Below are 22625 nucleotides of genomic sequence, written 5' to 3' on the forward strand. Positions count from 1 at the left end.
ATTTTCATTAATCTAACGGGAAATTGTGATTTCGTAATGGAAGCACTGGTTTGTTTCGGTCAATGTTCGGTTATGGTTCGGTTCAGTGGTTCGGTTACTTCGGTTCTTGTCGGCCATTTTATCTGCGTTGTGTGTGAGTTGTGTGAGACTGTGAGTGTATATACCTCATCTGTATTTGCATCATATCGGAACGCAAGAACGGCAGATTTGTCAATAGATTGCATTGGCAATTCCAAGCTGGCTTACCTTTACCACATTTTATTTTAAGCTTTACTGCCTGTTGCTCGACTAGGTCACAGACAACAAAGGTTTATAGAATTCAGACTGCCAGAAATGGCCAACGTCGATATTCGTCTTGGTGATAAGTCTGACTTACCAGCGATTTTAGAATTGTCTAAGGGTGTCTATGGAGGTCATGACTACTTCATAGGCGAGTTCTTGAACTATTTAGATGACCCAAATCGACGAATTTTGATCGCAGAGAAAGATGGTAAAGCTGTTGGCTTGCAAGTCATACATATTATCGACGATGGTGAAACGGCTATTGCTCAATCTCTTCGTGTACATCTCGAATTTCGTCGTCAAGGAATTGGTAAGAGATTGATTCAAGAATGTCGCAATTATGTGAAAAAGAATTTTCCGCACGTTAAATTTGAGAAGTACTCCACAGGAACAGTAGAACGTTTGGGAATACAAAAGAAATCAGATGATGTTTTATTCCACCAAGTTGCATTTTTTGGTTGTTTCGTGGAGGGTAACGAATCAGAAATGAGCTCTCGGCTTGCAAACGTCTCAACTCATCGCTGTACTGCCTTAAAACAGTTAAGCAAACCTGAGTTTGAATGTCTCTTAAATCAAGGAAAGTTTGGAAACACTTTGTCCAGAGATATGTTTATTGTAAATTGGCAACCGTTCAAGGCTCTTGCGTCTAACATTCCCAAAGGCTTACTTAAGGATGGTGACACAATATTCACTTCTTATTCTGGTGAATCCGTCCAATCATTAAGTCACTCGCGCTGGTGTCCAATTGACAAATGTCCTCAATTCATAACCGTGTGTTACACACTGGATGAAGAATTTCTTAAAATTCATCTCATCAGGCAGTTGGAAGGCGCTATTCAGCAACACCCTGGAGAAACATTTATTTTTCTTCCCCTCGTGGATACGTCGCTCGTTGATTGCACATCACAAATTTTGTTCAGGGATCTGTCGTTGAAAAATTATTTTGCAGAAAAGGAATATACTATTTTAAATTTTTTTGAAAAATCTCTTATATAATGTAATTAATGCTCTTTGAGACTCATGACTATCCTAAGGATGTCGTGATCGTTGTCGGCTGAAGTCGCAGAGGAATCTCTTGGATTCGCTATATACTGCCATACTCTGCAGTCTGGAGCATGTAAAATACTTATATTAAACAATTATTGGATGAGGTTTTTGTGATATGCAGAGTTATCAAGGTCGAGGAAAGCGTTATCAGCCGAGCCGGAGACGAGGCTGATAACACTTACCGAGACCTTGATAACTCTGCATATCACAAAAACCGAATTCAATAATTGTTTTATTATACATTTGAGGGGTAGTAAACGTAGTGTTGACTGTTGACGAATGAAAAACCTTATTTAATAGCAACATAATTGATTAATACATAAATACATTCAAATGATACCGCTTGATAACCACCGCAGGCTCACTCTGCTAGCAGATAACTGAATTTTGCGTGATTGCGCGATTTATCTGTGAACTATTAGCCAATCAAATTGCTTATGCTACTATAATGTATAATATTAGTTATAAGTCGTTTCTAACAATTTACAACCGTATAAGTTGTTCCTCTTAAGCCTGTTTTCCACTAGCGTTATTTTTCGCGCGAAGCGACTTTATTCTTTTGTATTAGAGCAATTTGTTCCAGATGGTTGCAGTTGAGAGCTCTGAGACAAAAGTAAAATGTCGCTTCGCGCGAAAAATACCGCTAGTGGAAAATCGGCTGCTCTTTGTGGATTTCTGTATTTGCGACCCAAGTTTATCCGTGCTCTAACTTACCGATATAACAAAGGCCGAGTACGCCGTATAAAATAGGTATACAGAAACCCATTTTAGCTGCATTGTGCCAATAAATCGGGCCTATAGCCTAGTCGAGTTCTGGAATATGCCGCATTATACAGGGTGTATCAAAAAAAAGGTAATCCAACTTTGGTGCGCTATTGTACGTGAATTACTCATTCTATTAACGAATTTTTTTCACATTCCGAAAGGTTAGGCTTTTAACCATCGAATGACATGTTTTTGATAACAAATGGTGAAAACATGAGCAAATAGGAGGCTGCTAAAAAGTGTTAGTCAAAATCGCATATTTTCACCTCTGAGAGTTGGGACTAAAACCATTGAAAATGAAATCTCTTTGGGATTTAAATGAAGAATTTTGCTTTTGAATAAGCGACCCGCATATTCATATTAAGTAGGAATAAATCACATTAGGAGAACATTCTAAGCAATGCGGCATAAAACCAGTGCAAGCTGTGACATGTTGTGATTAATTGTTTTTTTCATTTGTTATGCACTGCTTTAATTAGGCTCAAAGGTGAAAATATGCATTTTGACTAACACTTTTTATCAGCCTCCTATTTGCTCATTTTTTCACCATTTGGTATTAAAAAACATGTCATCCGATAGTTAAAAGCCTGATCTTTCCGAATGTGAAAAAAATTCGTTCATAGACTGAGTAGTTCACGTACAATAGCGTGTTGAAGTTGGATTACCTTTTTTTTGATACACCCTGTATATACCTCACGTGAAAGTCTATAATATTAGTTATACACATTACAAGTTGTAACACAATATTAATATATAATTGAAGTGCAAGTTGAAATGCACTTGTTTTTATCATAATATATCTATATACATGATTCATTTTATCAATATATAAATGAAATTTTTACTTTAGTCATGTATATATAAAAGATAATGACATATTAATTCATAGCCTGCGGACAGACAGACATAATAATGTACACGTAAAATATTTGTTATGGTTCAGTTACTCAATGGGTACACGTATTGGTTATGGTTCGGTTCTTGTCGGCCATTCTATCTGCGTTGTGTGTGAGTAAGGTAAGTTTATATATTTCAGTTGTATTTGCATCATATCGGGATGCAAGTACGGCTGATTTGTCAATAGATAGCATTGGCAATTCCAAGCTAGCTTACCTATACCACATTTTATTTTTTAGCTTTGCTGCCTGTTCCTCGACTAGGTCACAAACAACAAAGGTTTATACAATTCAGACTGCTAGAAATGGCCAACGTCAATATTCGTCTTGGTGATAAATCTGACTTTCCAGCGGTTTTAGAAATGTCTAAGGGTGTCTATGAAGGTCTTGATTATTTCATAGGCGAATTCTTGAACTATTTAGATGACCCAAATCGACGAATTTTGATCGCAGAGAAAGATGGTAAAACTGTTGGCTTGCGAGTTATACATATTATCGATGATGGTGAAACGGCTATTGTTCAATCTCTTCGTGTACATCTCGAATATCGTCGTCAAGGAATTGGTAAGAGATTGATTCAAGAATGTCGCAATTTTGTGAGAAAGAATTTCCCAAAAGTCAAATTTGAGAGGCACACGGTAATCTCGAAAAGTGTAGAACGTCTGGGAATGCAAAAGAAATCAGATGACATTTTATTTCACGAAGTTGCATTTTTTATTTGTATCGTGGAGGGTAACGAATCAGAAATGAGCTCTCGGCTTGCAAACCTCTCAACTCATCGCTGTACTGCCCTAAAACAGTTAAGCAAACCTGAGTTTGAATGTCTCCTAAATCAAGGAAAGTTTGGTAACACCTTGTTCATTATAAATTGGCAACCGTTCAAGGCTCTTGCGTCTAACATTCCCAAAGGCTTGCTCAAGGATGGTGACACAATATTCACTTCTTATTCTGGTGAATCCGTCCAATCATTAAGTCACTCGCGCTGGGGTCCAATTGAGAAATGTCTTCAATATTTTACTGCGTGCTACACCCTGGATGAAGAGTTGCTTAAAATTCATCTCATCAGGCAGTTGGAAAATGCTATTCAAAAACACCCTGGGGAAACATTTATTTTCATTCCCGTCGTGGATACATCGCTCGTTGATTGCGCATCACAAATTTTGTTCAGGGATCTGTCGTTAAAAAATGACGATGCAGGAAAGGAATACGAAATTTTAAATTTCTTTGAAAAATCTCTTATATAATGTAATTAATTAATGCTCTGTTCACTGTCCAGACTCATGAGCCTGTTTTTTTAGCTACTTTCATTTTGCATAATTATCCTAACGATGTCGTGATTGTCGTCGGCTGAAGTTGCAGAGGAATATCTTTGATGCACTATATACTGCCATACTCTGCAGGCATGTAAAATACTTCATAAGTGTAAAATACCGTATAAGTCGTTTCTAAAAATTTACAACCGTATAAGTCGTTCCTTACACTCTTCGTAGATTTATGTACTGATTTGCGACCCAAGTTTATCCGTGCTCTAACTTACCAATATAGGAAAGGCGCCGGATGAATTGGTACGGTTACCCATTTTAGCTGTATCGTGCCAATAAATCGGGCCTATATAGCCTAGTCGAGTTCTGGAGTATATGATATGTTGCATATATACCTCACGAGAAAGTTTGTAACGTTAGTTATATACAATACCAGTTGTAACACAATATTAATATGAAGTTTATAAATTGAAGTGCAAACTGAAATGCACTTGTTTTTTTCATAATATATCTATATACAGGATTCAGAATACATAAATGAAATTTTTGCTTTAGTCATGTATATATAAAAGTCACTGAACCAATGACATTAACAATGTTCGTTACTTTCATTATAAATAGGATATAGAAACAACTAGATAGACTTGCTTTCTATTTTGAACTTATCCACCGTTTAAGCACAAACAATCAGGGATCGGTTGTATGAAAGCTGGATAGCGCTATCCACGGGATAGTGATTTTTTCATCCGCTTGAAGAGCAATAAAATTTCAGCTTTGAAACCAACAATCGTTAGAGGGGATCCTTAATTTAGGAATACTAAGATTTAATCGAAGTTATACCAAACAACAGGCGATTTTGAGGAGATTGAAAAAACACTATCTGGTGGAAGGCGCTATCCGGCTTTCATACAACTGGCGTGGCCCCAGATACTAACTTGTGTCGTGAACAATGCAAATTCCTCGTTTTTCCCCTGCTATAGCAGAAAAAGTAGTTTCACTCCCCCCCCCTCCCTTCATGTTGACATGATTGGCAATTTCATCGTTAAACGTTTGGTCACTATCCACAGTGACAATACTCCAAACAATAGCCCGTAAGTCGAAATCGTGTTATCTTATTTCTATTGCTCTCCCTGATGACGTCAGGTGGATTGATTCAACTTCACCGTGCACAAAATCTCCCCTATTAAGGCATCGTTCTATTCACTGTCCATACGTTTCTAAAATCATGAACAACTTCTACTGAGTTTCAAGGCTATGTCTCTATTGATGATTCTTATTCAACTATAAACATTTAACCTGCGACATATACTTATATCTTAAATGTTCACATAAAGTTCCAAACTGCAAACTATGGTGAAGGTCACTAAATAAGAAAGCTTGGTTACCAAGCGCTGTATTTTAAATATGGTTAGTGTAAAAGGGTAGTATTAGTTAAAGTCTTAGCCAAGGCTACTCTCTTCTGACTCTCGAGTATCAATATAATTATTTAGTATTTTACTGTCATTTCTGCTTGACTACTGGAGATTTTCGTATAGTATTTGGGAATAGCAATGTACACCATTCGTTTACACATATAGTCCAGTATATAGTAGCCACCCCCCCCTGCAAAGTCTCTTATTAGGGTGACTATTAGTGACCCCGACGGGATCGCATCGTTCTTACTAAAGACCTTATATATATCATCGTCATTTTTACATTACGTTTCTACTTTTAAAAGTACATCCTTGTTGGTGGGATTCATGCAGTTGCGAATATCATCCATGAGTGGCCTTTTGGGAACTCAGATTTCTTAGTTCTTTCCTGTATTGATCAATGACGTCATGTGTTTGTCTTTCTGTACCATTCCACCGCATTTCTGGCTATGTCCGCGGCTAATCGAGCAAACTGGCCAAATCTTAATCTAACTCCATCAATTTTCTGTCGTTGACCAAATATAGTAATATCGAGTTTTGCGTTGACGTAAATATCTCCAATATAGTCCGGTGTTAATTTTGTCTCAAATATAATACTGTGCACTTGGCATAAACCACTAGTGAATATTGCTTTCACTTGACTAACCCATAGTAAGTTTCGCTTCATATCTTCGATTGTCTTTTGCGATTGACCAAGCGTTCTACACGAATGATTTGTCTCGGTGGTATTCTGACAAACAGCTTTGCAATCATCAGCAATAAGCTGACAATTGTTTCTTACAATTCGTTGGCAAAAGTGGGTTGCTGAGCTTCGTGAATACTCTAACCTTTCATTCAATGTAAGTTTCTGTCTACATGAATCCAGTTTGCTGCTGCACGTAGACGATCTTAAACAGACATCACAATGTGCTTTACTGTCCAACTGGCATTCTGATTTTATGACATTCATCTCTTTTCGAGCTGTTTGCAATTTCTCTTTCTCATTTCTCAGTATTTGCATCACGTGTTTCGATGATGCTCTTGTTAACTATTAAGTAAAAACAAACAAGAACTACATTCAACAAACTTGCTAGGAAAATATTGTATTCATTCTGTAGATGTAAAGCTGCAGTAAGCTGCTTTCTCGTTTCAGACGTCGATGTAAACCTAGTTCTTTGTCAAAGTTTATTTGCATTCATTTCGGCACATGGAAAGTTCGACGTTTGAAACGGGCCTTAGATTGTTTCCATCCGTCTTTTCAGGTTGACGGTAAAAATCGAGAAAAAAATTATTGGAGCATGTGTTAATAAGGGAGGTTTCTTTTACCTTCGCTAGGCCGCCAACAAAGATAACTTTGGCTTTGAAATGTGTTCTGCTAAGATCTTCGCTATAGTTGGCTACGACGTTAATACGAACTTTGAAAGACTGGAAGATACTCGTGACCATACGTATTGTGAAATATCTTCTTGTCATCAGAATACGGATTTCGTCGAAAATACCAAATATTCGTGTGTAGCCATCAATGTGGGCCTAGGCATACGAAAACATTTGTTGGTTTATTTTTATATAAAGAAGATATAAGCGCTGAATTGAGCATTCTGATTTTAAAATGGCAAACATTTTGTACGTATACTTCAAAGTATCTGGTGAAGTTTTGAACATAAGCATAAAACAAGAGAAGATGATTGAGAAAAGTGGTAGAACAATCTAGATTCTACACCACGTCAGCGGGGGAGTATGATTACATGTTTTTTTTCCTTTGATTTTTACTAACCTTGACATAAGGTTTTGGAGAGAATCGCGTTTCTAAATATAACTTTGGTCCGTTCTTCCGGTCACGTCTTGATCTGTACAGCGGTGTTACTCCACCAAGTTTAATAGGACCTTTCTTTCCATTGATATCGGCATCAACAATAAACTAGTAATTGATACGAATACAGTTATATATATATATATATATATATATATATATATATATATATATATATATATATATATATATATATATATATCAATCTGCACATTCCATGTCAGCGATTTCTGGCAATGACATGCACCACCAGTGGCGTAGTCAGTATCAATAAGATGGTGGAAACACTCCATATATGCATAAATGCAATTGTATATATTTTATATCCAGGCTTTACCTCATTGGGTTTAAGATTTACAGAACAATCGCTTTCTAGCCCCAGTACTCGTATTCTTCCTTTCATCGTAAACCCTGGTTTGATTATTGGTCCTCCAATGCCCTCCAAGTTGTGAATTTGTTTTGCAAATGTTATCTGAAATCATCCCGAGAAGTATTCATTTAGAGAGAATTTTCAACTAGTTTTCAACTTTTCATCCTCAGTCAAAGACAGAGGTTGGTGATTTCTTAGCGGTTTTCAGGGTGATAAAAATTCTCGTGTGTTTATAAAATGCTCGACAAGAGTTTTTTTATTACATATTTCACAAGTATAACAATAGTATCTCATACCTCAAGTCCCTCAGGAAAACCAATGTTTGCAATAGGTGGTGGTAGAGTTGAACGTACTCCATGCACACGAAGAATATCTTGAATGGTAAAACGTGACATAATACCATGGAAATACCGTTCACTTATTTCATCAGACATTCCAATAAACGCTGTTCCAGTAATACACTCGTTCTAAAAATAGGAAGATATTGGTTCGTTCAGTACGTATCTGGTGAAATTATCTTTCATTATACCCATTTCACTCGCTCATGGCTTTTTTTAAGCTTTCTGAAAGTCTTGTTTTATAAGATGCTGACACATAATGAACGTAGAAAAGAATATTTCAAGACTTCCGTTGGTCATAGTACATACTCTGCCATTAGGGGTGAGGAAATTCAGGTTCCAATTCGTTCACTGGCAACGTTGAGCATATTGCAGACAAGTAATGCATACCTCGTACTCATCTTTACTACAGTGTAAACCAATTTCGAAATCTCCTCTTGTTTCAAGTTTATTAGGAAAATGAGGTCTCACGAGGCGAACAGATATTCTACACAAAATAACGAGAAATATAGACATAAGACTATGGATTTGCTCAGCTACCATCTTATACAGATCAGTGGCGAGTTAATAATAGCAGGTTTCTTAATTAATCTCTATCATAATTTCTTGGTTTTCTTATTTTCTTACCCAGCTGACATTCGTTTAAAAGTAAGCTGAGGATAACCAAATGCATTCTTCCAAACCGCATTAGTTTTCAATCTTCCTTCCAGCTCTCGACCAGAAGTGCTGTAATATAATGTTCCAGTGAAAACTATTCTTTTTATTTTCTCATCTGAAGCTAATAGGTCACCATTAACTTTGTATGTCAGGAAAGGTTGAACTCCAAATAACAAACCAGTTTTGTTGTTTCCCTTAAGATGTAAAAAGAGCAGGTTAGAATTAGAATAAGAGACTGTTCTTTACTTTAATTCTGATGGCTGAAACGGTCTAAAAACGATATCCGCCTTGTTTCACCTATGGTAATTATAGACATTGATCTGTGAATTCACTTGTTGGGATAAAATGTTCATTGTTATTGGAACACATCCTACCTTTATTTCAATGTTTACTTTTTCCACTGGTAACTGTTGTGACATGGCTGGATTCTGAATGGAAGCCTTGAAGTGAGCCCATTGCCAACCTGTCTCGCCCGTTAGCATGAATTCTTTGTCTCTACCAAGGACTATTTGAAGAAACTGGCAAAAGTTGTCATGATCATGACACGTTTTTGGCGTCCCGGTCAATGCAGCCATATAAAGTCCCTTGGGGATAGTTGTACTAAAAGCGGAGGCCAGAGGTTCCGAAGTGTAAGTCATAAATGGAATATCGCTTAGATCCACATGGTGTGCAGATAATGAAAGACCAATCTAAAATACAAAGAATTTTTACAGGTTCGGGTTAAACGCTTCTTTTGAGTGCACACACCGAGCCTTGTGCTCAGTAGGGCTTGCAAGCAGAATGGTAAAGAACAATGTACTTTATGTCCTATTAATCTTATAAGTTCCTATAAAGTATAGAACCATTGTCGTCACATGAAGTCCTCGTTTTGAATAAATTTTCTTCACTTGCCACCGAAAATACGCTGCCCACTACGTCGGCGACATATGAGAGCTAGGCTTAACCAACATAATTCATAAAGTTTATTATGTTCATAGACGATAAATAAGTATATCCTGACCTTGTTCTTTCCGTCGTTTGCTTGAAGCACGTCCAACCACCTCAGATAGACTCCACTGAAGGATGAGACAAATTTTCCTAACGGTACTCCATTAAAAATCATTCCGGTAGTCAACAAATACTTCTTGTATAATTTGCCGACGAATATTTCTGTTCTGGCATTTGTTTTAAACTTCTCAACGAAGGAAAGTCCAGAGAATTTGGCGCTCACTGTCTTACTGAGGAACATCTCAAGATGTGGTCTCATAATTCGCAATGAAAATACTCCGTATGTTTTTAAAATCTTCAACATTCTTTCCGATGCTTGCTCCATCCCAAATGTTAGTTCAATTTTATCAACATCAACCGGATCAGATGATTTCCCATGAATACGTACATTATCTTCTTGTGTTCTTTCAATTTCTACCTTAAATTTTGAATCACATAGTCTATAATCCCCACGACCCACGAATGTGTTATGAGTGCTCGAGAAACGATAAGAAAACGTAACATTCGAGAGTTCTATATACTTGTGTGGTTGATATACAGACAATTTTCCAAGAGGGACTTCAGTCTGAAAGGATATGTTGTTTTTCACAAACACTACTATTCCAGATAACTGCCTGTCCGGATTTGGATGAAGCATGTTTGGTAAAGCAACAGTTCTCATATACGAATCATTAAAAAATTCTTGTGTTGTTTTCTTCTGTATATGAATACAATACTTTTTCATGTTTCTCCCGACCATCATTTCACCAGCATTCATTATTGATATATTCTTAACAATATTTCCGAGTCGTCGTTTTACAAAACCTGGAAGTGATGTGATCTCTTGATATTCAGGTTCGCACCAGTCAGATGAATTTTTGAACTTAAGTGGTCGTTGTGGAATAGGTTTACCTAGAAAAATATCAGTTTATTATAAATTGATGGTGTTCCCTTTCACTTCTTTTAAATTGCGAGCTGTCGAGTGAGTCAAACAAAACACAAAACTTTGCAAGGCCGTATTTCTCGCATTTTCCAACATTTCGGTTCAAAATCTTATACTTGAAAAATCAACTTGGTTTTTTACCTCGCTTTCGGTAACGATTTCCGTAGCATTCTGGGTCAGGCCTTACAATTTCATCTAAAATGAAAATACCATAAAAGTGAAAATTCCCAAAAGGCCGGGAATGCAATCTATACGAAGTATGTTTTCATTGTTTACGGAAGGAGGATAACAGTGAGATGTCAATAACGGCAGATGACAATGAACTAAACCGCGTTGAATAGGTGGAACACTTACCAGAAATCCCGAGTTCTAAACAGGTTTCTTGTTTCTCTGGCAAGTTCACACACTCCGGGATTATTTCACCTCCAATTGGCATCGTTTTGGCATATTGAAATTCTTTCGAACAAATTTGAGCCTCGAGTATTTCGCAATCTTTACGGCAGATAAGGTTTGGTGTTGTGTTATTCTGGATGCAGGGTGGAAAGAAGTAATAACACAAAGCCTTCAAAGCAAATTTACGACATTTACTTGAGGTGAGAGGTATTACTGCAGATAAACTACGATTTAGTTTCCTTTCGTATCCTCGTTGAGTATGGTTTTCTAAGATGAAGATCATCTTTCCTGGTGCGATGTATCTTGAACATACACTCCCTGTATACGGTTCGCATGTTCCTCTGGAAAATAAAATGGGCATCACTGAATACTGATTATGATATTTACGAGACTAGGAATTGTCGGATGCCGAGGGTCAGAAGTCGGGATAAAATCGATATATTTCCTTATTTTTTTATTATAAACGTATCTGCCTGGCTGGTGGAAAAACACCTTGATATATTTTGAGTCTCTGATTTTAACTTTTGTAGTTTTAAAGCAAATAATGATAACTATATCCTATGGGTAAAACGTACTTGTATTGCTCGTCAATTTCCTTCACGCTGTCCACATTTACTTCAGGATCCCTGCTTTTCTTCGCCTCTCTTGATCTTGCCTCGGTATCGTGTGGTATTCCACTAACGATAGTAAATAGTGATTTCAGTATTTCGGCATGGTTTTCACCTCTCGATCTTTGTGATTTTTCTAATGCTTTAGATCTGACTTCTGAAAAGAAGAGTATAAAAAAATTCAAAAACATGACCACGTAAAAAGCACCTTAATCGATTAAGAATTTGTGCAGTTTGTTTCACAGAACTCACCTGACGAAAATATTCTTTGACAGTTAGTTGGTGAACTGTCTGAGTTAGCTGGAGGTAGATTACCGCATGTTGGAAGTTGAAATCTTAAATTTCCCGATATTGCTTTAACAATAATAAATGCTGATTGACATACGTCTTGTTCCAAATGCATACAGTCTTTCTGACATATCGGAACGGCTCTGGGTCTCTTTCTATTTGGTGCACAAGGTGGAAAGTAATACTTGCACAGTGAGGGAAGAAGATGAGTTTTACATTTCGATGACACATAAGAAGACATTTTTCTGAAAATGTCCTCAATCTTTTTCTCTGTGTCCCTTTGAGTCTGACCAAATTTAATAAACAGTTGGCTTGAACCAACGTGATTCGAGCACAGATTTCCAGTGTATGCTTCGCATCTGTAAATAGAATAGGCATATGCTTTTTAAATGGTTTTTTTATGCAAAAAAAGTGAAATTTGATTATCACGACCATATAACATCATCACGATGATATTTAACTATTTTTACCTTTCACGATGACGTGGGTTAACACCTATAGAAAAATAAAGGAGAAGATTGAAAATGGAGCTCAACTGAAAAGATGCAAATCTCTTTATAACTTGTTGCCCTGTGACGGTAAATTCTTGGTGAAGTAACTCTATTATTTTACTGATTAAATTTACAAAAGACAAACCTCTTATTCTTAGATAAGCTTTATTTGACGTCATCTGGCCAAAATTATTCCTTGCTTTACATGTGTACACGCCATAATCCGACACTCTCACATTTCTCACTCTCAAGACTCCTCCCCAGGAATATGACCGTGTACGGTATCTTTGCAAATGCGGTATGTTCCTGCCATCGTGTCTCCATCTTATCCTGGATGGCGAGCCCGTGATTACACAGCGAAATACAGCGGTTCTACCAATATGAACTGTTGTGTTTTTCAGGACACTAAATTGTATCGGTTTTCCCTCTGTAAAATTTTAAACAATAGTAATATAGTCAGGAACAACATTTGGGTGAAGTTTCATCCCAGAAAGTTAATTTTATGGTATAATCAAGCAACTTTTCGAAAGCCAGTGGGGTTTTTTACGTATAACAACACTTGAGAAGCAGTCCCCCAGGTCCTTGAGGGGACTTCTAATCTTTTATTTGCACTTAAAATTTTGACAAATGACTGACTAGTTCATTATGGCTAAGCTCTGGCTTAGTACTGCTCTAAGGGGTGGTTTATCTTATTGCTGTAGTGTAAGACAGACAAAGAGGCGACAAATTATCTCAAAACAATGGATGATTTCACTTGATCAAAGTAACAAATCATCTTGAAAAGTATTTATGTCAACAAGCGTTGAGCATGGGCAGAAGGACTAGATGTTAAAATGTACTCAGAACTTAACATTCCTTCACAGTTACTGTCATCACAAAGAGAATGCGTTTTTTATGTAACCCCAGATAGTAGATACATACCGCTTCTTTTATTTCATGCCAAGTTAGAGTGTACTTAAAGGAAGTATAACGTTTTAAAAAGAGAAGGATGAACGTCAAACTGAAGCCTGGAAACGTTTGAAGAGTGGGAAAATAGTGAAAACAACTATATCAATTTTTTTTGCTTTCTGAAATTGTTATAAATGAACTGTGATTATTTCAACCACACCTCTTTGGTTTTATGACATTTTTCTTGCTGTAGCTCAAGATCTATTGAAGAATGCTGTTATGTAACTAATGTTACATATATAGGTCATAGATTCTTTAAAAAACCTCGTGTACATTGAAAGATTTACTGTGTATCAATACCAAGTGATTTGACACACGGGAGTCACTTGATCAACTTGTTAGTGTCAGCTAGAATGTATTTTACTTTACTCCCAAAATCTTACTAGACTTATCTCTCCCATAAGTAAGCATCATTATAAAGGCAGTTAAACCCGTTTGATAAAAGATAACGAAAGATTCAGTGATAAAGTAGAGTAAATTGATGGTCAGATCAGTTAATATAGAAAAACATGAGAGTTTATACAGTCACCATACGACAGTTATTTCAATAAATTAGCTTTGTGAGTTGTGCTAATGACGACATCATGGCGCCGTTATAACTCGTTATGTCTTTTAGACAAAGCGTTATTGTTTAGTTAAGGCGTAAATAATAACAAAAATAAATTCTTTCATATGTATTATCACCATATGGGTACTGAGTAGCTGCATACAGTCGTATACAGATGGCGCCTCGAGTCTTGGAAGCGTTGGAAACAATCAGAATCAAGTTTATTTAGGCAAATAAAGTGAATGGTTCCAAGCGGATGTTATGGAAGATGCCTCTCCTTAAACGCTGTTAACAAACTCTCAAACTTTAGGCGAATAAATAACTGGACTCTGAACACCATCATATTTTAAGCGTACACTCTGCACAATATCTATACGTGATACTTTGCTCTGCTGATACATTAACATTTTTGATTTCTTGTTGCAGTATAAAGTTAAAGTTAATGCTCTCTATGCACCCCCGCAAACATCAGTTCGATGGATTTTTTTGCATTTTTTTAACCTCAAATTCTACTTCTGCGTGAATGGACCGTTAACGTCACGTTGTGGTAAATCTATAGGGCACAAAGATATGCCTGCTAAAAATGCGAGTTCATCAAACCAAATTTGGAACCGCGCATGGTTTAGTCCGGAGATTTACACGGCATGAGCATATTTCCGCAGTATAGAGATATTTGCATAAAAATCTCCATTATTTATAGTATTCTGATGCGTTTTTGAGACAGGAGTATCATCACAGCTGGTGTGACCTGAGTAAAACTTCTGAAACTCAATTACCAGCAGATTTACAAAATTTAAAACACCATGTCTTCTATGTCTATTTCGTTGACCCAACTGCGTGGTATATGATGACATATCCACCCCCACAAAAATGGCAATAAATAGATTAAAATCCTAGTCATGCATGCTAACTTGCATGATGGTGTATGGAACTCTATGCTACGAACAATTTCGCTTGGACTGTTGCATGTGCGAGGCACGTGCAAGATTATATAGATGAACTTGGCTATCTCTGTGCGAGAGATATTTATGTTTGGTGAATAATACTTGACGAACTTTAAGTCATTATAACTTGGTGGGCAAACCACATGAATAATAGATATCCTGCCTGTTTAAAACAACAAAAGCACACGACACAATGTCGGAGTCATGGAAGACAGGGAAATCTTACAGTTTGCCGTTGTTATTCTAAAGTTTTGTTTAAAGTTATTCTAACACTACCCGGGAGGTGTAGCAGACGAGCTGATCCATTTATCACCTCTAATATTTCTACCCTTTTCCTATTTTCACGAATGCCTTACTCATTGGTTTACTATACTAAATCACCTCAAAGATATCTTCCCCCATTATTTTATAAAGGTGTTTTGTATTTAACTTTTTACGAACCATTTACTAACTTGTTAAGCAGGATTGACTGATCTGATCACTATAGTGAAACATGAATATGACGTGCACACTGCAAAATATGTGTAGAGTTAGGCCGAGTTTTCAGTTGTAATTTACGTGATTACTCATAATTGCATATTGTAAAATAGTCGACTATATGAAATCGAGCCTGAAATCGAGGATACAACTACCTCATCTGTCTGCTGATTTTTTATTCAATTATTAAAATAATCTTACTTCTTTGCCTGACTTCATGACCTTGGCTGTTAGAAAAATGGCGGCCTCGATTTCTTGCCTTAAAAACAAAGAAAGGTTAATTAACACGAGGATTACTGAAGACAGTTACCCAAGTTGAGTCAGTGATTTCAGTTATGTTGTCCATGCAAATAAGGGCATTTGTATTTTATTTAACAGCAAATTGCAATTGTTTTTGTTTCGCGAAAGTTTAATTCTTGAGGGGGAAATGTTTTGAAAAAATGATTTTGAACAACTATTTTTCGATCTATTGATACTGGGTCTCAAGCAAATTTCGATCTGGTGGCACTGGGGATAGAAATATGGGAGTTTCCAGTATTGGTTGCAACGAAGCGTTGTTTTTCTGACAAAACCGACATTCATATAATCGATTCTCATCAGTTATTGCAATATTCCATAATCGTGCACATATTTCTAATACATTACTTAGTCGAATGTGCTACCGTAATTGTCAGAATACGTCAACTTACAAAAGGAGATTATATATATCTCCTTGCGATAGTAACTTCTAGCACATCACAACAAGTTATCGAAGTTATGAACAAATTCTTATCAGTGCGTTACTGTATGAATACTGCTAAACACATAGTTTTAAAAAACGTCATTTTTCATCACTTCTGTTTTGAGGTTGTGCACCGGGGTCTTTAAGATTCTAAAAAGACCTCCTCGTAGTTTCCTTATTCAAACTCTCCATTTCGTAATCAGTTAATTTCTTCCATCTTTTATCACTACCTCTCTTTATGAATTTCATCTTTGGACATAAATTAAAAAACGCGTAAAGACGAAGAGTGATAAAAGATCAGGACATAATAACATGACATAAATTTGGCAATTGTTGCCGACGAAAGTGAGATGGACCCCTTTGTTCTCTATGATATTATGATATCATGATTTGGACACCATTGTACTGTAAGCTGTAGCAAGCGCCGAAAGTCAGAATCTTCTCCACAGCCACAGGAAACCTTGGTCAATAAACGTGTAATTGATGAATGTGATGGTTGCGTGGCTTAAAAACGAGCAATGTCGTATTTACTGGCATGTTTATCAATAAAAAGTTTTTTGACCAAGCCTGTTGGCTGCGAAATACAGTGTGTTTATAAATCTGTATATTGTTTCTTTGTCGGGCATTTATTCTTTAAAAAAAACTTTGAGGCTCTCGACTGTGTTGAGCGACGTTTTTAAATCTCAAATTCTTCTCACTTCTAAACGTCTTTTTCTAAACAAAGGTTTTCCACTTCTAAACATCTCTTTCGAACCAAAAATATGTGTACATACATATCGGACTTTATATAGAATATGCAAATACTTTCAACCAACGTCGGCCTACTTCGAAGTTAAATTAAACGGGTTTTCACGCGAAAAACGTATACCGGGGTTAGAGTTACCCCTTGTCAAATCTGAATTACTTTGCATGTAATGTAAGCAGGGTGATTTTGAATTCTCAACGTAGCATTTATTTTTCGGTACGTCTTTCTTTTTAAATTGATCGTTATTGTCAGCTGACCTTAGTTTTCAGCTAACACAATCATAATCTCAATAGCGCAATTAATTCACAATCGCCAATCCATTATAACATACCAGACAGCCTTGTGGAAGCCCTCTATAGTTTTTGTTCTGTAAATTGACGAACGTGCATGAGTGCGGTAATTCAACGCCTAATAAACGACTATATCAATGGTAATTAGCGCAATGAACACAAACAGTTTGAGTGAAAGATATATGGGCAAATTCAAGATGACCACACAAGAAGGTAGTGTTAGATGGATTAATATTGAATGTGCTCTCCAAAATGTAGTGTATAGCGGATGTCTTGAATAGATATAACATTTAATCAAAAATTACAATCATTGCTTCTGACATTCTATTAGTAACACATGGCAAGAACTGAAAGGGTTAATATCACGCTGGGATGATTTTCCTCCAGTACGAAGCAATCATGAATGCCATATGCGATTAAATGCTCAATTCAAATGTCGAATGGACCTCAAGCTATTTCAGGCTTGTGGCATCTCCACATAATAAATGACTTTAAAAGGGTCGTTTAGTCTACATGATATTTTAGACTAGGAAACTTGATGCGCATTTTGCTACAGAAAAGTAAAGATATGTCTCGAGGCCTGAAATAACTTTGTTTGTGGACCTCAAGCTATTTTAGGTTTGTGGGATCTCCACAAAGTAATTGCTTTAAAAGAGTCGTTTAGTCTACATGATATTTTAAACCAGGAAACGTGATGCACATATTGCTACTGAAAAGTTAAAATATGTCTTGAGGCTTGAAATAATTTTATTTGTTTAAATTTCAAATTTGACTCCGTGATTGTTTGATTGAAAAACCCGAACGCCTGTTTGACTCCTGAGATAAAGAGGGGAAATTCGGTCTTATAAACAAAAAATAGCCAAGAAACAATATGACAATCACGCATAAAATATATTCTTCGGGAATTTCTAGGTGTGGTCATTCACCAATTATGTGCTGTGAAATCTTAACAGTTGAAGTATCATGTTCCATTATCAAACGATACGCGGCTGTTTGTTTGCGTCCATCATTTTAGAATTCGAATTTGTGTGAAATATTCATCATTACTCCGGGTGCATTCATACCATGATGAAGATGTTTCCCTCCATACCAATGAAGATTTTTTTCTGCCCATAAAGGCTACATAGGAAGTAGAGGCACTCGACTTATAAACACTCCATATTTTTTTCACTTCGCACACGAATATGCCATTAAAATTGCTTCAGTTACATCTGATATTTCAAGTGTTGTCATATGCACTTAGTGTTTGTCTTCTGAGGTTCAAATTCGTTTTAAAACGGATTATTTCATAGTGTTGTGTACATGGCCATAGCAAGCAGTCAAACAATTTTTAGGCCCGCGATTTTAGTGTTTGCTACTGTAAGTTGTAATGTTGGGAGTTGTCCGAGTTACCCAGTTACTCTCAGGCGGACAAATTGTCAGCTTTAAATATGTTACATTTTAAGAAACCTTATTGTTCATTCACCAACATAGATTCGGAGGCTATCTATATTTGCGGTCCGTCGATCTGATTCACCGAAATAAAATATTTTATCACCGTTTTAGTAATCACAGAAATTAAAACTTTTTATTTGTGCACATTAAACTTTTTATGTGGTGTCCGAGTTCTAACTATATGTTACCTAAAGTTTCGGTATTTTGCGCATAAAATGCCAATATTTATGCGCACCAATTAGCTTCGTCTGCGTGCAAACCGTGAGTTGTACGAGCAGGGTTGATCCATCTCATAATTCTCATTCTTTGTTTGTTCTGTAATCATGTCATTATTTTTCTAATAATATGATTTGTTTGTATTTCTTGAGAAATCACTGCGGCTCAGTTTTGATACAATTGCCGGTAAGTAAATCGTTAACGTAAATCAATCATAAACATTTATCTTAGTCCTATGAAAGTTGATACAATAAACTACTCGATCGGCAACAGCTGTGCTAAATACTGTGAACATTCTGCTCGTTTTTTCGCTTGTTCTTGAATGAAGTTCAGTCGGAAGGCTTACACAGTATGAAATTTCATTTGAAAAAAAAAAGCGATCACTACAAACATTGTAGTTGTACATAGTTTGTAAGTGTAGTACAACGATTTTCTCACTGAGAGTATATTATGGGTTGAATTGTGACTCTACACTCAAAATGGATAAACATCTAAAGAGACAAAGGGTTAAGATGGCTTTACGTCTAAGCCGAAATGAGCAGACTTCTCTGTTCTTAAGTCAACGATCGTTATTTACTCTACATTTCAAATTAGCTCTAATGATTACCGGCGGTCTACCCACAACTAGACAGTTTGTCAGTGAAACTGGAAATCATATTTCATAATTTAATTGCATTATATAGTTTGCAAAAAGTACCGCTTTTATACTGCGAAACCTAAATGTGGTCAACCTTTATCTACTGAGATGAAATTCAGTTATTGGGGATTAGTAGCGCTGTAATCTACTGTAACATTTTAACACCTTGAAACACCGAAACATATACAGATGCAATTTTTCAGTTGCCTATTCCCTAGATGTTAATGATCCTTTCGGGTAATTCACCAAATCCTGGCAGATAATTGAAAAGAGAGCCTTTGAAGGAATTTTTCAATGATTGGGGCAGTCCTATAGTTTAGTTTAACCCACACATTCGCACAACATGTTACATGTTCAACAAACCGAGAACATATTGCGTTATAGGAATAGCAGAAGGTTGAACATGAACCCCGCGAAACGTTTATAATTTGCTATACGAGCCAGGTATAACTACTGTTATTCCGGTGCATCATAAACGCAAACCGCTATATGAATGATTCGTGCAAATAACAAAGATTTAAGAAAAGGTTCATACCTTAATCGCGAAAACAAGATTGTTTCCACCAATTTCCGTAAAGAAAATAAAAGCTCGAAAAACAAAGAAAAGCAGACAAAACACACCAGTTATGTTCGTCATTTTTGAAAAATGTTAATATTCCAATACTCAGACGTCTTCCAGATGTGTAATGCGTGATGATGTAAAAAATTCAATTGACTTTCAAATCCTTGTTCGTTGCAGGTTACGCGGACGATGCTAATGTCGAAATGACTTACAATATGGCGTGTGTCATTATTAGAATATTGAGCGCTTAAATAATGCTTGTTTATTTATTTGCGGTAAAGACCACACGCATGCAAGCTCAATGTCCGTGCGCAAGAGCATTTTATTTGATTTGAATGTCGCTGACGGATTGGCTGGACGTCAAGTGGTTTTCTGCTCGTAGCAAGTGGTCAGGCACACCTTTACAAGTATTACTGTTCTTAAATCGAACCAAATTCCATCTTCAAGTGCGTTTTGCAGCAGCCGTATAATTTTTTCATCTCGTATCGGTATGTCATCTTATTTTAGGGTGAAATTTGGCACGAGCAGAAGCAGAGATGGCCGAGATCTAAAGATACTGTGACCACACAAAGTGACGCAGCAAGCTTGAGATTTAGCTAATTCGAATAACCAATTTTCTCCGATTATTTCTAAATGCGCATTGTCTCGTTGTGGTCGTTTGAAGCTGCGTGATAAGGAAGCAGATCCTGGCAGAGTGTCAGGCGGTAAAGAGAAATTGTATGTCAACATATTGAAACATTTGTTTGACTTGATGCTTTGCAGAAGTTCGAAATCAGATCGTTTTGACGACAGATTTGGTTGAATATTTTCTGGCTATCAGTTGATCAAATCATCACAAATACTAATGCAGCCGCAAGGCTGGAACCAAAATGCCGTGAGATTATAATATCATAAGATTTTCATACTTCATAGGAAACCTAAAAAATCTTCTATTGCAGCGGAGAGAATTATCTCGACGATAATCTAACGTAATTTTAAGTTTAGAGCATCATCTTTCATCACCTTATTTAAGGTCAGGCGACAAAGTGACGTTCTTTATACTATAATCCTAGCTGGGAGGAGATGTTCTTTGTAAAACAATGTCGCAAGAATATTGCCGATATGCGGATACAATTGTAGGTTTAAATGTTGGATAGAGAAAAGCCTTTCTTACGTCGAAATGAGAAACATACAAATTAGATCATATTTACAACAGCCCTAAGGACGCCGGCGATTAAAACGTATCCGTGCATGTTAGCTACTATTTGAGTCCTTTTTTGTTCATGGCCATATACAATAAATATAGCACATGCCTACAGGCTGTAATTGACTGGCTGTCTGGTTAGTTAAAAATTTCAGTGCTGCACGGTTGTAGACACTTCTTTCGTTTAGGTTACTTCGATCGTCTTCCCCTTTTTCTTTCAACTACACCTTCAGGGCGTCGTGCACATGTAACAACGTCAGCCAAACACTTTGGGGTCTGACTCATATGGTCAGTACCTAAGAGTCAGCAATGAAAAGGAAGTAAACACAAAGAAAACTCTCACAGCGGCCCAGTTGAATCGGAATCAACAAGGAAATTTTTATTCATTGCCACCCAGTGTACTGAACCTAGTCACGTATTCCCAGTCCACGCGACGGTTCACGCGCTCTGTAACGAGTCACCACGTCCACAGCAACGAGTTAATTAACACACGGTCTTTCATGTTTTGCTTCACAAGATTGTAACATCGTTTTGGATTAGCAATTATAAAACGTTCACAGGTTTGTGAACTGAAAGTTTGTCCTATTACCTAATTATTGTCGTAGTCTGCTGAAGTTTTCTTGTCCAGCCTTGGATAATTCCTTCAATCCCTTAATTGTTCCGGCTGTAGCTCTGAACGAATTGTACAAAAATCAGTTAAAACTTTGCTTTTTTCCATCCCGGTGGGACAGAACGGATAAACCCTTAATAGGTAATCAAGGGGGCTTACTCCAATTATCGTTGTGGTGAAAGAAACGACTTAAGATGCACACGCAACAAAGAAGAAATAACTCATGAATTTTAGCCAAAAAACACAAGAGCATGAGGACACTTCATAATAATGCTAGTTTGGATATTTTCATTTAAACAAAATCAGTCACATTTTCACGTTGTGCCATAGTGGTTTGCTAACGATGAACTATTCAAGATACGGGGCTGCAATATGGATCCGGACCGAAGTTGACATACCGTGAAAAGAGAGAATCACGTTGTTTAATGAAGCCTGGTTTTTATCACTCGCAGACAGTCGGCGACGCACTCCGATCCATTGTCGACGACCAATGAAGTAGAATTTTTTTTTACGGACAAAGCATTTTATGCATCGGTTACAAACGACAATAAAGACCGCCGACTGTCTGCAAGTGAAGCCTGGTTTTCATATGTCACCAAGGGTTGGCGATGGATGGCTATTTTTGCTGAACACTGGAGAATAAATCTTGTTATTTTGTATAAATTTTCTTCGTCAACGGCCACAAACAATACATCGCCGACCGTCGGTGACATATGAGAATCATGCTTGATGAAAACCAGGCTAGTTTACTTATTTAGTTGGTCGTGTCGAATGCAATTCAAACAAAAGAGTTGACAAACCTCA

At 36.8% G+C, this 22625-nt stretch overlaps 3 protein-coding genes across 3 annotated transcripts; 2 read left to right on the forward strand and 1 right to left on the reverse strand.

The window, feature by feature from the left end:
* LOC114526316 (histidine N-acetyltransferase-like) lies at positions 1-2298 on the forward strand. Its single transcript, XM_028547892.1, has one exon. It carries the CDS (start codon positions 334-336, stop codon positions 1276-1278), a length of 945 nt encoding a protein of 314 aa, XP_028403693.1. The 5' UTR covers positions 1-333; the 3' UTR covers positions 1279-2298.
* A 511-nt stretch (positions 2299-2809) lies between these two features.
* On the forward strand, positions 2810-4790 carry LOC114526418 (histidine N-acetyltransferase-like). The gene is made up of 2 exons (XM_028548016.1): positions 2810-3111; positions 3231-4790. Exon 2 carries the CDS (start codon positions 3296-3298, stop codon positions 4232-4234), a length of 939 nt encoding a protein of 312 aa, XP_028403817.1. The 5' UTR covers positions 2810-3111; positions 3231-3295; the 3' UTR covers positions 4235-4790.
* A 163-nt stretch (positions 4791-4953) lies between these two features.
* On the reverse strand, positions 4954-20156 carry LOC114526417. Its single transcript, XM_028548015.1, has 17 exons — positions 20002-20156; positions 15625-15682; positions 12653-12934; positions 12487-12511; positions 11981-12375; positions 11696-11885; positions 11082-11461; positions 10869-10922; positions 9819-10696; positions 9193-9507; positions 8789-9012; positions 8552-8648; positions 8120-8290; positions 7791-7925; positions 7418-7561; positions 6970-7173; positions 4954-6691 (listed from the first exon to the last, which is right to left on the reverse strand). The coding sequence occupies exons 1-17, from the start codon at positions 20101-20103 to the stop codon at positions 6071-6073; spliced, it is 4275 nt and encodes a 1424-aa protein (XP_028403816.1). The 5' UTR covers positions 20104-20156; the 3' UTR covers positions 4954-6070.
* Positions 20157-22625: the final 2469 nt, after the last annotated feature.

This window comes from Dendronephthya gigantea, unplaced genomic scaffold, assembly GCF_004324835.1.
Source record: "Dendronephthya gigantea isolate DGI-Jeju-01 unplaced genomic scaffold, DenGig_1.0 000038F, whole genome shotgun sequence".
Lineage (NCBI taxonomy): Eukaryota > Metazoa > Cnidaria > Anthozoa > Malacalcyonacea > Nephtheidae > Dendronephthya > Dendronephthya gigantea.

What these genes read in the sequence shown, in the direction of transcription:
- LOC114526316 (XM_028547892.1), top strand. Translation starts at nt 334, where the DNA reads ATGGCCAACGTCGATATTCGTCTTGGTGATAAGTCTGACTTACCAGCG.
- LOC114526417 (XM_028548015.1), bottom strand. Translation starts at nt 20,103, where the DNA reads ATGACGAACATAACTGGTGTGTTTTGTCTGCTTTTCTTTGTTTTTCGA. An exon ending in AGCTTATCTAAGAATAAGAG is followed by an intron (nt 12,512 to 12,652) that starts GTTTGTCTTTTG and finishes ATTTTTCTATAG; the next exon opens with GTGTTAACCCACGTCATCGT. An exon ending in GAAATTGACGAGCAATACAA is followed by an intron (nt 11,462 to 11,695) that starts GTACGTTTTACC and finishes TTTATTTTCCAG; the next exon opens with AGGAACATGCGAACCGTATA.
- LOC114526418 (XM_028548016.1), top strand. Translation starts at nt 3,296, where the DNA reads ATGGCCAACGTCAATATTCGTCTTGGTGATAAATCTGACTTTCCAGCG.